Consider the following 12,281-nt stretch of genomic DNA (forward strand, 5'->3'; position numbering starts at 1 on the left):
CTGACCAACAGGCATGGCAGCGCTTCCTGGGGATGACCAACTACCTGTGAAACCACAGCACCTTTGCGGCAGCTACTCCACCAGCACTCAGAATGATGCTGGCTGGATGAACACACGGCTGCTGTTGATCGATTGAAGACCATGCTGACAAATCCACCGGTCCTGCAATACTTCAACGTGCATGATCCGGTAGTCCTCTCTGCCGACGCTTCACAGAGTGGTCTAGGGGCCATGATCCTCCAACACCGCAGACCGGTGGCTTTTGCTTCCAGGGCTCTCATTGACACTGTAACCAGGTATGCACAAATTGAGAAAGAACTGTTGGCACTAGTGTTCGCCTGCAACCGTTTCCATGACTTCATCCATCAGCCTCTCATCACCATACTGAAGAAGCCCATCCTCTCTGCTTCTTCCCGTATTCAGGGCATGATGCTCAAGCTGCAGCGGTACAACCTGGATGTCATATATAAACGAGGCAAAAAAATGTACGTTGCTGATGCTCTGTCTCGAGCCTTCCTTTCGACTACTGACATGAACGCTGCTGAGGATGACTATGAGGTCATGGCTGTGGAGGTGCTCCCTACCAAGAGCCTGGAAGAGCTGCGTGCTGCTACACTTGCGGATGATCTTTGCCAGCGTGTTTCTGCTATAATTCTCAACGGCTGGCCATCCTCTTCCAAGGAACTGCCGCACTGCCTTCGCTCTTACTACTGTATGAGAGATCAACTCACCGTGTCTGATGGTGTCATCTGGGCACACACCTGTGACTGGGCACACACCACCACATTAACACATGGGGGGAAGCGGTATCAGCGCATATAATGTGCGCTGATACTACTTCCCCCCCATAACACACTTTCATACATCTACCCCATTATCTCTATTGACTAACCATTTTGCTGTTGACCCCTTACTGGATGACTGCCTGTTCTGGTCTCTGAATGTTTTTCTGACTATTCTCTTATAGTGTTTGTTACCTTTTGCTATATCCGTGACTCACAGATATTGCCCATAGGCCAGTGGTTCCCAAACATTTTTGAATCATGGCACCCTAGAGTATCAGGATGTTTTTTACAGCACCCCTAGGTCAAAAGTTTCTAATTGAGAAATGTAGAAAAAAATATGAAATTTAGTATATTGTGTTTATATGTCATCCTTAAGCTCAGTTATGTGATGAGAGACAGGATTCACTTCTGTTTGTTCACATATTTTATGATTGGCAGCCACAAGCATTAGTTTTGTCACTTACATTGACACTTAATAGTTTGCATTGGTCCTGGACAACCAACCTGAGGCACCCATACAAGTGTCCCACGGCACACCACGGTGCCGTGGCACACAGTTTGAGAACCACTGCCATAGCCCATTCTGGCTATTATCTCCTCAAAGGCGATAGAGAAGTGGTAAGTAGAATCTGATTGCTTGCTACAGGCGACATCTCCACATTTGAAAACCTACACTATATACCCCCTAGGGTAAGAATATCTAGACCTAGGATCATGGGGGTATTCAATGTTCCGTGAATATTTAGCGTGAATATTTCTTGTGGCAGTCAGACGAAAATTGCAGTGAAAATGGCCTTTAGCTGGTATGCTCGCTCACGTTTTTCGACCAATTTAATTCCAGACGGGTTTCGCGTGCAAATTATTATATTGAAAAGTGTAGGTGAAGATGGGGAAATCAGCCTGAGCCCCAAGAAATGCTAAACTAACATAGGATAACAGAAGAGAAGTGTATTAGAGATCACATTTAAGAGTTTTTGGGACTTAAATTGTGTGACATGGCTGTTACATGCGGGTTTTTTTATGCAAAAAAATTATAAACAGTAAAGCAAGCTTTTTTGTGCAAATTAAATACTCTCATTAAATTTAGGGTACATGAAAATGGGTATAAGTATATATTTGAGTTATTTTAGGGTACTTTAAAAAAAAGTGGAAACAGACTGGCTCCTCCCACCTGCAAGCCTAAAAACACCTCTCCCACGCATAAAGCACCCCAGTATACCTGTCCCAAACCTTGAACCCCAAATTCTATCATGTCATTATTGGGCAATTAAAAATAATTCTGAACCAAATCCAAACATTTTTACCTTAAAATAGGGACTTTTCCCAAATTTTCACCTGCTCAGAGTAGGTAAAGTGAAATTTGCGAAAAAATGATCCCCAATACATTTTCCAGGTTAATTGAATAGGTTGTAATTGCGATTATCTGGAAGAGTACATTTTTTAGCGTGAAAAGTCAGTTATCGCAGCTAATTGAAAACCCCTCCATGACTGAATTTGTGAAATGAACCCATAAAAGCAGGTGTGTCAAGTTGCCAAATTGTACTGTAGTTAGCAGTGATGTGCTGTGAGGTAAATGGCTGTGGAGGCACTGGCTGCTATCAGAGCCAGATTTACTCCAAATACCACCCTATATATAGCCCAGCCCCTCTGCAAGCAGTACAGTAAAATGGGCACTGTGGGGCACAGGGTAACACATGGCACAGGGTAACGCATAACAAGGGGCTGCACAGGGTAATGCATAGCACAGTGTGGCACAAGGTAACACATAGCACAGGGGAGCACAGACTAATACGTGACACAGGAGGAACAGTTTAACTGTGGGCACAGACTAATATATAGCACAGGAGGAACAGGGTAACATATAGCACAGGAAGTACAGGATAACACATGGCACAGGAGGACACAAAGTAACTGATGGCAAAGGGGGCACAGGCTAATAGCATAGGAGGCACTGCGTTACACGTGGTACAGGGTAATGCATGGCACAGGGGACTCAGGCTAATAGATAGCACAGGGTAATACATGTCACAGGGTAACACATGGCATATGGCGGAGAAAGGATAACACATGGCCCAAGGTAAAACAGGGCACTGGGAAGCACAGGTTAACACATGGCATAGGGGGCACAAAGTGACAGATGCCAAACAGGGCACAGGCTAATAGATAGCACAGGGGTGGCACGGGGTAACACATGTTACAGGGTAGTGCATGGCACAGGGGCCAAAAGATAAAACATGGCACAGGGGGTCACGGTAAAACAGGACACAGTGGAGCACAGGTTAAAACATGGAATGGGGGGCACAAAGAAACAGATGGAAAAGGGGGGCACAGACTAATAGATTGCACAGAGGGGCACAGGGTAACACATGATACAGGGTAATCCATGGCACAGGGGGCGCATAGCACAGGGTAACACATGGTACAGGGGGCACAGGTAACAGATGGCACAGGGGGAAACAACATAAAACAGGGCACAGGGGAGCACAGGTTAACACATAGCATAGGGGGGCACAGGGTAAAACAGAGCATGGGGTAACACATGGAATGGGGGCACAAAGTAACAGATGGAAAAGGGGGGCACAGACTAATAGATTGCACAGAGGGGCACAGGGTAACACATGATACAGGGTAATCCATGGCACGGGGGCGCATAGCACAGGGTAACACATGGTACAGGGGGGCACAGGTAACAGATGGCACAGGGGGAAACAACATAAAACAGGGCACAGGGGAGCACAGGTTAACACATAGCATAGGGGGGCACAGGGTAAAACAGAGCACGGGGTAACACATGGCATAGGGGGCACAGGGTAACACATGGCACAGGGGACATAGGTTAACACATGGCACAGGGAAGCACTGCAAAGGGACTTTGTGGAGAGAGAGGAGGAAGAGAAGGACGGGCACAGTACCTGGTGGAGACCGGCACTGCCTCCCCTGCCTGCACATCCCTGGTACAGTAGTTAGAATATATTTTATGTTATGTGATGTCTTATTTATGTTTTTATTGCATTCAGATTTTCAAACATGTTTATATTACTTCTCAAATATTCGTTAATGTTTTATATTTTCAGTATGCATTATCAAATAAGCCTGAGCTTAAGCCCTTCGACCCAGAAGTTACTGCAGTCCAACCATATGAGGACAATTCCTTTCAGCCTGTATATTTTGTTTCAGAAAGCTTGGAAGACTCCAAAGACAAACTACGGTGAGTGGTACTTATGTGCATAGAACACTTAAGGGGGGTACACACGGAGAGATCCGTACTTAAAATCTAAGCAATCTTGCTAGATTGCTTAGATTTTAAGCACGGATCTGCCGTGTGTATGCCCTCCAGCGATAGCGATGCGCGGCCCCGCGCATCGCTATCGCCGATGCTAGATTGAGCTGCATGCAGGCTCAATCTAGCGGGTCGCTCACTTCACCGTTGTGTGAAGTGAGCGGCCCCCCCGTCGGCGTTCCCCCTCGCTCAGCACATCGCGCTGTGCTGAGCGGGGTGAGAGATGTGTGCTGAGCGGTCTGTGTTAAGATCGCTCAGCACACATCTCTCCCGTGAGTACCCCCCTTTAAGGGGGGTACTCACGGAGCGATCGCTGCTTAAAATCTAAGCTATCTGACTAGATTGCTTAGATTTTAAGCACGATCGCTCCGTGTGTAGCCCCCTCAGCGATAGCGATGCGCAGCCCCGCGCATCGCTATCGCTGCTGCTAGATTGGCCTGCATGCAGGCCAATCTAGCGGGTCGCTCACTTCACCCGCTGGGTGAAGTGAGCGGCCCCCCGTCTCCCCCCGCACGCTCAGCACAGATCGCGCTGTGCTGAGCGCCGGGAGAGATGTGTGCTGAGCGGTTCGCTCAGCACACATCTCTCTGACATCGGCCAGAGATGTTCTTTTGTACACAGGGGCGCCAGAATGATTTCACGCGGGGGGGGATTTGGGCAAGTTGGGCAAATTTGAATTTCATTTTGGTGCCTCTCCTTCAAACCCCTTCCCCCCCCACCCCCATGGTGCCGGTCTCCTCTCCTTCAAACAAACTAACCCCGCCCCCCCCATCCACTTGCCTCTGTATCCCCATGTGCGGCTTCTAAAGCAGTGTGCTGCCGCAGGCAGGGTGGGGTGCACCTTCTGTACTACCCGGCTGTCTCTTCACTGGTAATGCATTACTGGGAGGAGGCGTCGGATTCCGGGTCCACAGCCACGCCTCCTCCCAGTATTACATCATCAGTTAAGAGACAGCCGGCTAGTACAGAAGGGGCACCGCACACTGCCCGCTTACGGGGATGCGGAAGGAAGCGCTCCCCCGCTCCAGCACCTCCATCATGTTTGGGGACGTCAAGCTGCCCCCTTGCAAACCTCCCCCCCCCCCCATTTCGACGCCTATGTTTGTACAGTACATTTCTGATCATTTCCTGGGGAAAAAATGACTTGACTCACCAAATATCATACTTATATTATTAAACGAATTTTGATACATATTTTATGCTACAGAAATACCTAATAAGTGTTCTTTATTAGATGTTTGGTGTGCATTTTTTCTGTAATAAATTGTAAAGGTGTGTCCTTTTCTCACCAGCTGTGCCATTATGACACTTGGGGACACAGTGTTCTATATGAAATTATTTCCCCTTGGGTTATAATAGTTAGCAGGTGTCCACTGGGATGCATGACTACTGTTTATTTGAGAACATGGTTTCAGAATTAAATTGATGGCTTTATAAGAGTGGAAATGTGAAAGGTTTCATTTTTATTTCAAATAATGAGAGGATTTATTAACATTGATTTATTTGTCCAGTGACTCATTTGGGAAAAACAACTGAATATTGCATTACTGAGAGCTAACGAGCACTGAAGTCAATGGCTAGTATCAGAGCCATATTTACACACACATATTTGAACGTGATGTTTCTTGTGGGCTAGTGATGTGCGGTGGGGTGAGGCAGAGACTTTCCTGTCATACTAACGTTTGTGCCAGTTTTGACTGAGTGCCTCCTGAGTTATTTAGCACACTGCACATCACTGTTGTGGGCATTATACAAAGGTGCAGCAGCATTATACAAAGATTGGCTGTTATGAGCAACATCATCAGTTCTAAAAAACTCCCACCTTAGTAAATTTACCCCTATATATCTAGCAGAAAATTATAGGTTTAAAATACTGCACTAACCCTTTTGTCCTCTAGGATCCTCTAGGATCTTACTTATGGTCCAAATATTGCAATCTCACACTTGTCCTAGAAAGCAAATCTCTTTTTTTAAGCGTGCAAACCCCTAGTGTATATACTTGAGTATATTAAAGCTCCTTGCAAATACAGAAACCACTTGTATGCTGAAGGCCAGTAAAATACTGTTTCTTACCATTAGCTGTAAGAGCCGAAACTAGACATTTTGGTGCTCCCCTCTCCATATTTAAAATAGGGGCAGTGCGCTCCAAAAATAAAGGGGTGTGGCTTCATGGGGAGGGGCGTGGCCACAGAATAGTACCAATTTACATTGGTATCTGGTCTTTAGATCTACAATAAAAAGGTCTAGAGTCAATAGGTCGACCACTAATGGTCGACATGCATTAGGTCGACTGGGTCAAAAGGTCAACAGGGCCAAAAGGCTATCTATCTATCTATCTATCTATCTATCTATCTATCTATCTATCTATCTATCTATCTATCTATCTATCTATCTATCTATCTATCTATCATCTTTCAGACTGTGCTCCAAATATTGTTTTCCTGCTTGCCAGCTGTGTAAAGTTTCATGATGAGTAATACAGTTCAGGGTTTGCAATTAAGTCAGTTTAGCAGACTAAATGCGAAGTGAAAAAAACACGCCAGGCCAACACCTTTTTTTGAAATAAAACATCATTCTGTGAGTCGTAAGAAAGACTATACAAGAAATGCAACCCTGATATCTACAAGAATCACAATTGAATTTGTGACTGGGAAGTACAGAATGCTCTATTTTGTTTTCCATATCACTTATTTGGAGGAGATGCTGTATGGACTGATAAAGGGAACGCATTGAAAAATAAAAAAACACACATTGGAGAAGGATGATAATAATTTATTAAACCTACCCATACTAGGTTCGGGATGTAGTTAATATCCCGGTGGTCAGGATCCTGGCGGTCAGAATACCGACTGCTGAGAATGCCAACAGCTGCGCCAGGGCTATGCCCACTCGTTGGTGTCCATGACACCCATAGAGTGGGAATAGGCTTTTAAGCGATGGCCCCATTGCCGGCATTCTGACGGCCAGGATCCCGGTGGTTTAGTCAGTGTACGGACGTCTAACGTATTCGCAATGAGCAAAAAGAAATGATAGAACACCACAATGCTCAAGTGTGTAAGAACAGAGACGCCCTTTCCTAAGTAATTGTGCCAAATGTTGATGAATAAATGAGTTGGCAATAAGGGGGCATGAAGAAGGGAAGGAATCTGAGAATCCCGGAACATTTCTGGTGCTGGTGAAATACATAAGTGAATGGATTCATTGTTAAAAGACCATTTAGAGAGATGTTCCACAATCAAATGCACATCAAAATCTATCCAGAACGATTTGCTGGCATGCATGCTAGATGTGCACAGAGAATATGTTTTTGAGGAAATTATGGAAGTGGAATTTATTAGTGTGATGGCTGATGAGACAATATACATCACAGATACTTCCAACTTGTGCTTGTTCTTCATTACTGTGACAAAAATAGAAACCCTATTGAACAATGCTGGGGTTTCTTCTTTCCAACTGGGCAAAATCAGTAATATCTGAGTGTATTCTAAGTTAGCTTGATCTCATGATGAGTGATGCAATGAACAGAGTGCAGACAAAAGTGATAAATGTTAAACAGTGGATCACTCTGCTGCCTGTCTCTGTTCCCAGCACTAGAGGCAGCTTCCCTGCTCTAGTGTTTTCCCTCCTAGTGTTAGCTCAGTGCAGGAGGAGGTGCTCAGTGCACAGTGGGGCAGATGTATTAACCTGAGAAGGTATAAGGAAGTGATAAAGCAGTGATAAGTGCAAGGTGATAAACACACGAGTTAATCAGCTTCTAACTGTTATTTTACATATTGGAGCTGATTGGCTGGTGCGTTTATCACCTTGCATTTATCATTGGTTAATCATTTCCTTATGCCTTCTCCAGGTTAATACATCTGCCCCATTGTGGAGAGTTCTTCCTGGGAGAGACAACTGCACTAACTTGCAGCTTCTGCTCTCCAGAGTGTGTGACCTTGTCTACCCCGCAGCCGCACCCTGTGTCTATACATTCGGATCCTGTGTATACTAACTAAGACGCTGTGTTACCGCTGTACTGCTTCACATGTATTCTGTGAGTTCCTGCTGCTGCAGAACATCTTCTATATACAGCAGTGATGTTACAAGGTGGGTGCGGCCCGCACCCAGGTGTCACCCGCCGAGGGGTGACACCAAAATGCCGGCTCCTGCTCAGTGTCAGGAGCCTGGTGCTGCGCTGTAACAATACATGCAGCAACTGGCTCCTGTGACTGTGTAGGAGCCAGCACAGCAGCCATACCCAGTTCACTGCACTCGGCTGATGCTGCAGCTGCTGGCACACAGTGTCCAATCAGCGAGTGCTTTATTCTGGCCTGTGCACGAGAGACCTTCCGTTGCCGCCACTTCACCCGTAGCAGGAGAGTCAGAGACCGGCTGCGCCGCGCAAACGCTCACACACCAGGCACAGAGCACCGGGAGGGGCAGACACAGGTGAGTCACACACAGTGACAGGAGCCCCACGCTGCAGGTTGAGCAGAGGCAGCAGCTTGGTATACTGCATGTATACGCCGGTGTGTGTATGCATGGGACACAAATGTGGGCATGTGTGGGGCACAGTGGCGGCATGTTGGTATCCGTGGGGCACTCCCCGGGGGCAGCCAGCATCTCCTGAATCCACCAGAGTGCCTAAAATGGGGGTCCATCCCGTGAGGCCACGCTCCTTGTGTAAGGCCACACCCCTATTTTGCGGCCTCCCGCAGTGACGCCCCTGATATACAGTACTACAAGCAGGGCCGGATCTTGCCCTTGCGGCGCCCCGGGCAAAAATGGGGGTGTGGCTTCATATGGGGGCGTGGTCAGTTACGCCCCCATTTGTGCCCCCTGTAGCGCAGCTGAAAAAAAAAATAATAATAAATAAAAGTATACTTACAATCCCCGCTCCTGATTCCAGACCTCCTCCTCCGCCGGCGCCGCTCTTCTCCTGGACTCGGATGGTTGTGTCTGTCCTCGGATCTATGGGAGAGACGTCATTACGTCTCTCCCATAGCACAGCATAGACACTAGAGGTCAATTATGACCCCTAGTGTCTCTGCCACTATGCTGTGCGGTGCGCGATGACGTCATCGCGCACCGCACAGCAAAGGTCCTCTCCATGAAGAGAAACTAGACGCTTCGTCTAGTTTCCCTTCATGGAGAGGACCTTTGCTGTGCGGTGCGCGATGACGTCATCGCGCACCACACAGCACAGTCCTCTCCATGAAGGGAAACTAGACGCTTAGCGTCTGGTTCCCTTCAAAGCGGGGGACCAGCGGCGGGCACAGCGGGGGGCACTGCAGAGGGCACAGTGGCGGATCTTGCCATGGTGCGGCGCCCTCCGGAGGGCGCCAGCGCCCTCCGGAAGGCGGCGCCCCGGGCAAAAGTACTGCTTGCCCGTGGCAAGATCCGGTACTGACTACAAGCTATTATCTCTGTTATCTGAATAAACCAATCAATCTGGTTAAGTGCCGTTGTGAAACCGCAACACTCTGCCAACAATAAAAATATACAAAAATGCACATTTTGTACACCGTTTTGCACATCAGCTAAATTTAACAATGGAGAGAGCAGCACGCCAAATCACAAAATGTAGTATATTTTTCACAAATTTGTCGTAGATCATAGATTGTCAGTATCTGATTCTTGTGTAGCCAGCAGAATACCAAGGGGGTCATTTAAACCTGATCGCGCGCTAGATTTTTTTGCTGCGCTGCAATCAGGTCAGAACTGTGCATGCGTATGCACCGCAATGTGCAGACGCGTCTTACATGTGCAAAGTGGATCATTGCCGAGCGATGGGTTTTACGAAGAATCCATTCGCACAGCAGATTGCAAGGAGATTGACAGGAAGAGGGCATTTATGGGTGGCAACTGACCATTTTCTGGGAGTTTTTGGAAAAACGCAGGCGTGTCCAAGCGTTTGCAGGGCAGGTGTCTGACGTCAATTCCGGACTGGCTGAAGTGATCGCAGCGGCTGAGTATGTTCTGGGCAACTCAGAAACTGCACAAAACTTTTTTGTGCCGCTCGGCTGCACATGCGATCGCACACTTGCAAAGCAAAAATACACTCCCCTATGGGCGGCGCTGCAAAAAATAGCTAGCGAGCGATCAGGTCTGAATTTGGCCCAAAGTCCTGATCAACAAGATGGAATTTCTGATCATGGGTGGTGAATGTAGTGTACGAAAGACAGATGCTCTTATGGAATGTTTCAAGACACTGGAATCTGAGACTTTGAGCATCGCTACAATAAATGAAGCCTCGGTAATTCGCAATCTCAGTGATCCAAAATGCTAAAAAAAAATCACTTAATTATTATGCCACATGTTGACATTCTGTATAATCAAATGCAGAAGCCATGAACAGATGTAGAGTGTGCCTGAAGACATGTTGCAAAGTTTGTAAATGTAGTGAATGGCATTAGAGCTATAATGGGTGAAAACATTGAAGAAGCTGAACAGAAAAAAATGACAGCATTTGCCAGACAACCAAACAAGAACTTCAGCAGCATACGAAAAGTGTGATGTCATCATCACCTAAGCTAACACACGTTTTCCAATTCACAAAGCATCTGCAAATATCAGTTCTTCTATGTACAGGAAATGTTGGAAAATTTAGACTTTTCCAGAGAGAGAACTAAAAGAGTGTGTGGAAGTCTTCCCTATCTTTGAAAAGGAGAAACTGCGTACAGTGGTGGCTGTTCTGTATTTTCGGGAGGAGTTCCAAGATCTTGATGGAGCAGCTCAGATACTGCAGTTTCTGCTAATGAACAATCTGCTGCCTTCATTTTCCGAAGTGGTAACGCTACTAGAAATTGCTGTGACACTCCTTCTTCTGACGGCTGAGCCAGAATACTGTTTCTCATGCTTATAGAGAATAAAGAATAATTTTACAAAATACTAAGAAAGAAGAAAGACTTTCAGATCTTGAAAAGCTGTCTATAGAAACATCTGTTGTTATGAAAACTATACCTGATTTCAATAAAGAGGATGACTGAAAATGTTCAACCTACAAATCTTGATGTAAGGAGATGATATCATACCACCCAACATCTTTAAAACGAAGCCCGGGACACCCTTGGGTGAAAAGGCTCAAAGGGGCGTGGCTTTGCAGGGGTACTGCTATCAGAAGCCACGCCCCATATCTTGTCACTGTGGTGGCATGCCCAGCGGTCTATGAGCTGCTGGCATGCTCCCAGTCCCTCTGTCTCTTGTGAATAGTCGCTGTGCGCAGCGAGTGACAGGAGCCTCCCAACTGCCCTCACCCCCCCCCCCCCACACACACACACACACACACACACACACACACTGTGGGACACTGCAACTCGCAGGTGGGACAGTCCCGAAAAATGGGACTGTCCCGCGAAAATTGGTACTGGTGGGAAGTATGTGATATGCATAAAAATAATCTATTCTGGAATTTGGCCGAATAATGCAAAATTTTTATTAAGAGAATGTTTTGTTAGTTATTATATCTTTATGCCATAGCTTAAGGTGATGCAAAGTAGATTGTATGTGGTGTACCCTGTGGAATCAGCAGTAGCTAGGCTATTGCGGACCCCTTAAGTGTAAAGGTAGGAGCTAGCACGTGGTCAGGCTATGTGGATAAATTCCCCAGAAGTCAAAGCCAGTGGTATCTTATTTACCATTGATTATAAACTAGTATATAATACACATGGAAATAAAACACCTTTGCAAAGCCAAATATCGCTGAAAAATGTTAACGAGAATTGTTATTTGCTTTGTTGCAGGCAATATGCTGTGAAGATGAAGAAGCCATTTTATCTGCGTTATGATCCATTAACTTGCAGCATTGAAGTGCTAGACTCTTTCCAGAAAGTCAGGACTGCGCTCGGTCAGATAAAAGATGAACTGCAGAGTCTGTGTTCGGCACTGGACAAAATGAGCTAGTACTAAATAATATATAAACCAGGGGTAGGACAGTACATTGCCAGGCCACATAGCAAAATTTAGGAGGAGGCATTTGATATGCCGGCTGTCGGGATCCCGGCGCTCAGCATACCGGCGCCGGGATTCCGACAGCTGGCATACCGACAACTATTATCCCTCTTGGGGTGTCCACAACACCCCTGGAGGGAGAATAAATAGCGTGGTGCACGTAGAGCGTGCCACCGTGCCCTCTGCGTCGTGAGCGCAGCTAGCCCACACGGGGCTCTTTTGCACTCACCCTACTGCCGGCATGCCGGCGGTTGGGATCCCGGCGCTGGTATGCTGGGCACTGGGAT

At 46.7% G+C, this 12,281-nt stretch overlaps 1 protein-coding gene across 1 annotated transcript in view; it reads left to right on the forward strand.

Moving 5' to 3' along the window:
• The window catches only part of LOC134935460 (tyrosine 3-monooxygenase-like), a 101,891-nt gene extending 89,880 nt beyond the window's left edge, over nt 1-12,011 (forward strand). Inside the window, exons 11-12 of the mRNA XM_063930518.1 lie at nt 3,860-3,993; nt 11,787-12,011. Of these exons, the coding sequence (XP_063786588.1) occupies nt 3,860-3,993; nt 11,787-11,946 (294 nt within the window). The 3' untranslated portion in view covers nt 11,947-12,011. The remainder of the gene's footprint in view (nt 1-3,859; nt 3,994-11,786) is intronic.
• The last annotated feature ends 270 nt before the right edge of the window (nt 12,012-12,281 follow it).

The sequence above is a fragment of the Pseudophryne corroboree genome, chromosome 6, assembly GCF_028390025.1.
Source record: "Pseudophryne corroboree isolate aPseCor3 chromosome 6, aPseCor3.hap2, whole genome shotgun sequence".
NCBI lineage: Eukaryota > Metazoa > Chordata > Amphibia > Anura > Myobatrachidae > Pseudophryne > Pseudophryne corroboree.